The 4414-nt window shown below is 34.5% G+C and overlaps 1 protein-coding gene across 1 annotated transcript; it reads right to left on the minus strand.

The window, feature by feature from the left end:
• Positions 1-1238: 1238 nt before the first annotated feature.
• LOC113863452 (exosome complex component RRP4 homolog) lies at positions 1239-4021 on the minus strand. Its single transcript, XM_027497037.1, has 6 exons — positions 3757-4021; positions 3637-3682; positions 3450-3539; positions 2236-2301; positions 2074-2139; positions 1239-1755 (listed from the first exon to the last, which is right to left on the minus strand). Exons 1-6 carry the CDS (start codon positions 4011-4013, stop codon positions 1297-1299), a joined length of 984 nt encoding a protein of 327 aa, XP_027352838.1. The 5' UTR covers positions 4014-4021; the 3' UTR covers positions 1239-1296.
• Positions 4022-4414: the final 393 nt, after the last annotated feature.

The raw sequence follows: 4414 nt of genomic DNA on the forward strand, positions 1-4414 counted from the left end.
GCGTAGGTGTGAACCGTCAAGGAATGGATTAATGGTTTCTCCGGTTTTGTTGGGTGCACCAATAATCTTCATGCACTAAGCACTACGTTGAGTATATCTCATATGAATATGAATGTTCTACTTCATCAATTTCACTCTCAACTTGTTCAAACATGGAAACGTTACTACTCATAGACAACATGCCGCCCATCCTTTTGGATACTAGGTAGTCCTTATCTGCTTCAAAAAGACTTGCCTATGTCCCATTGTTTGAGTAAACTTTTTCGTAAATTATTCTCATAAATTAAAACTAATTTATATACATTTCTTTTAATTTTTTAAAACATATTGATAATTATTTCTTATAACATATCCCTACTCATCACGGCAAAATTTGCGCTGCTTTTGTTGGCAACTCTGTGGAGCTCTCCTCCTCTAGGCCCGAGCCTTCATTTTCATTCCGATTTTTAGGGATTGGTCTTTTGTAGAGGGTATCTTAAAGGGGAAAAAATAGTTCCAGAGCGACATCCCAAATTTCAAACACCCTTCATTCTCTGCGATCGACCATAATAAATTCAAAGAATTGATGTTTATATATGTTGATTTTTTTTAAATACCTCAACATGCGAATGGGTGTAAATACCACTGGTAAATAACATGGCTTTACCGTTTACTATAAATGCGTTTTAATAACACCTGCTCTACTTAAATTCGTATAAAGTAACATACATTAATATATTCGTATTCTATTCAAACAATAAATTATTATGTTGAAAGGTATTGTGTCCTATTCGATCGCTAATTTCACTCTAAAATTCAATTTAGTTATTATATAACATCATTTTAAAAGAACCTATTGTTTTATAAAATCTCTACTTCCTATACAATAAAGAATTTAAAAGGAAAAGTCAACGGAATAACTTCGCCGTCACCATCGGAATTCAATTAGATGAATACGTATTTAAGAAGCGGGATAAATGTAAGGGTCCAAAACAATAACATTTTTTCACCACGGTGATTCTGTAATTTTCCTTTGAATGTGCTTGTAAAGACAGAGGTGAAGTGCTCAGATCTCCATACATTACACCAAAGCTTTGATATGGTACTTGAAAATTAGTTGAATTTTTAACACTTCAATATTGTTCGAACTGATTTGAATATATTACTGTGAATCAAGACACTGTTTCAATGCGTCCGCAAGATATAGGAAAACAGAAGAATAGAAACATACTTGTACAACAAAAACTCCATAGCAACGATTTCTTTCCTCTTTTTTACCCCTAATTGTTAAACTTGCATTATAACTATAATAACAATCTACCGCTTCTTTTTATCTGAGCCTCTCCTTTCTGCCTCTCTCTCAGCAACCAGAACACAAAACTCAGAAGCAAGCATCTCATGTATATCAAGATTCAGAGAAAGGCTTAGATCAATAATTCCCTTGATGATTTCCAATGTAATATTGAAGCCCAAGGTCGATAATACTCTAACAGCATTAGCAGCCCTGCATATGTATTTTCTTGTCTCCAATGTTGTGAAACTTTTCTCTTGTTCTTCAAGACCCTCAGAATTTTTATTGGGAAATAGAACTTGCTGATCAGATTGGTTCACTTGGTCTTCTACCATGTCATCTCTGTCTTCAATATTTTCCCCAATCCATATGAATCCATTGCAGCCAAGTATCAAATCAATACCATACTGCTCCAGATAATGGAAATGTTGTTTCTGTCTCTTAACTAAATAAGGTGGGATTGTAAGCAGTTGACCTCTACTAAGCTGCCAATAACTGAGAGCCGTTAGTAACAGTACAAGATTGAAAAATATGTAATCTGAATAAATTTTAAGCAACATGAATGTTTTGTAAACACCATGGCAACTATTTACCATTATTCCAGGATGTTTTTGTTATATCTTAATCATAAAAAGGTAGTTGGAAGCTGTGTAGTTTTATATCTATAAGCAACAATACTCATCTCAAAGAGTATTTTTATTTTCTATCGTTTCCTACTTTATGCAACTGGCATCACTTTTTGAGGTAAAATCAGAAATAAAGAAAAAGTAATATGATTTACAAGGATTTTCAAGACTACAAACCTTTCCATATTTCTGACTTCTGGCTTGAAGGTGTAAGCCATCGTGTTGGAAGCCACGAACTTCAGCCTAAGGTCATGCATATTATTTGGGACATCAATCAACTGTTGTATCCTTTAATCCAACGTAAATAATATTTAGTATACACAATACAACTGAACTTACACAAACAACATCCTTCTCCTCAAAAATACAGCGCATATTTAGCTCATCTATAGCTGTTCTCCGCCTCTAGCAGTGGAAAGAATAATTCTGAATGAGGAGGTTTCAAGCTTAATCGGAGCAGAGATTATGATATAGTAAAATGCAAACCAAATGGCAAGAACTCCAATCGAGTACTTTTAGAACTGAAAGTAATAATGTATGAACATTTCTTTTGGTTTTTATCAAAACTTTGAAGGACTTCTAGAGTACTTTATAATTGATATTAGCATTTGCACCCCAAACCTTGATTTACTGATTTCTTTTAGCTTAGTTTCTTCAACAATTAGGATTTCTTCATAGAAGCTTAAAAAATTACAACTCAAATTAATTTATCCCCTTCGTGAAGAAAGACATAGATGTAAATACACAATTGAGGTCATAAATAATATTTTTAGTGTAACTAACATAATATCAGTATAGATTTCACCAATATCCAAACAACAACAATAATAACCAAGCTTTATTCCACTAGGTGAGATAGGCTACACGAATCACACGATGCCAACTAAATTGTCAGAAATCGGGTTAAAGTTATTGTTAGCACTGCACCCCAGGCATTATTCCACAAGGTCAGTCCAACATTGCAAAAAACTCCAGAGTCAGCATTACCGATATAAAAATCATTCAATAACCATACTCATTATAAAGTAGTGATAATCTACACACAAGAGATCCCAAATGATTAGAAGAAATAGATTTATAACAGAAATTACAAAATACATATCTGCTTCCTGTTCAGTGTTAATCAATTCTTCCATTGGACAACAAGGCGACGCCTTGGCTACAACTTGATACAGCAAAAAATCCATCAATACTTCCAATTCTACCACAGTGGCCCAAAATTAGCTGTCATCTACTATGGGTGTGTTTGGAGAAGCATTGAAAACAAGCACATTTATGGTTAGAGCTTTTCCTTTCTCTTTTTTATTTCCTCCAGAGATTACTCTTCCTAACATCCAAGAATCGAAGTAAAACAGTTTTTTCCTTCACCATTTCTATAAAAAAATTATCTATTCATCATAACTCTTTATACAAATGTTTTTATTATTTTCCCAAAGAAAGAACAAGCAAATGATCCTAAATTTTCTAAAAGAGAGGCTTGCAAGCTATGCATATTACAGAAACTCTTCTTATAATAATTTACAGTATATCCCCAAAAGGAAGTTACTTAATACCTGAACACCATCAGGCATATTCATAGAAGAAAGCATCAAAACTGCGTTTTGACTGTAATTTATCTCCAACCTCCAACGCTTCTGAGCTACCTACACACACAATAATGAAAATGAAAGAACAGCAATAAAAACAGCGCGTTTTCAAACAAACGCAGCGAAACTGCAGGTACTATAAAACCGCGCGTACCTCAACAACACGCCCTATAACGATGTCACCAACCTCAGGTTTATACCTACAATAATTCACTACATTGCATTAACGAAAGTAATAGCAGAAATGAGGGGAGAAGTGAAGAAGGAAGATTACCTGGAGCGTAACGCGCGGACATAAACGAGCTTGTTGACGCGCTCGACGATGCCGCAAACGGTGGCAACCACTTCGCCGTTAAGGTCGGTGGTTCCATGTCCCTTGAGAACGCCGTCTTCGTGATTGACGGAGATGGAATCGGCTACGGTAACGGAAGCTTCAGAGTTCACCTTTGATGACAGAGACTCTAGTTGTTGCAGAGCTTTCTGAAGCCGAACCTTTTGGGTTTGGCTCAACGGTAACTTTATCTCTCTCATCTTTCCCTCCCTCGTTTGCAGTATGCAATAGAAGAAGAAAACCTAAACCGTTTTTTTCTTTTTTAAAAAACCTAAACCTCTTTGTTTTTTTTTCCCGGTTCAGAGCCACTACCTCTTTTTTTTTTGTTATTAATTATTACTACCGAGCCTCTAAGCCCACCCAGTTAAGTAGGCCTTCTTGTAACGGACTCCAATTGTACTCCACTTTGACAAAAAAAAAGAAGCTATAAATTAAATTTTAGAATTGATTTATAAATAACTTCAAGAATTTAATTTTTGGAATGTACGAATCACTTTCAAAAATTAAATTTTGAAAGTCATTGTATTTTAAAACATATTTTTTAAGTAATTATGTATTAGTAATAAGACTTCAAGATAAATAATATTGCACATATCATGGT

Source organism: Abrus precatorius, unplaced genomic scaffold, assembly GCF_003935025.1.
Source record: "Abrus precatorius isolate BTA unplaced genomic scaffold, Abrus_2018 Scaffold3, whole genome shotgun sequence".
NCBI classification, from domain to species: Eukaryota; Viridiplantae; Streptophyta; class Magnoliopsida; order Fabales; family Fabaceae; genus Abrus; species Abrus precatorius.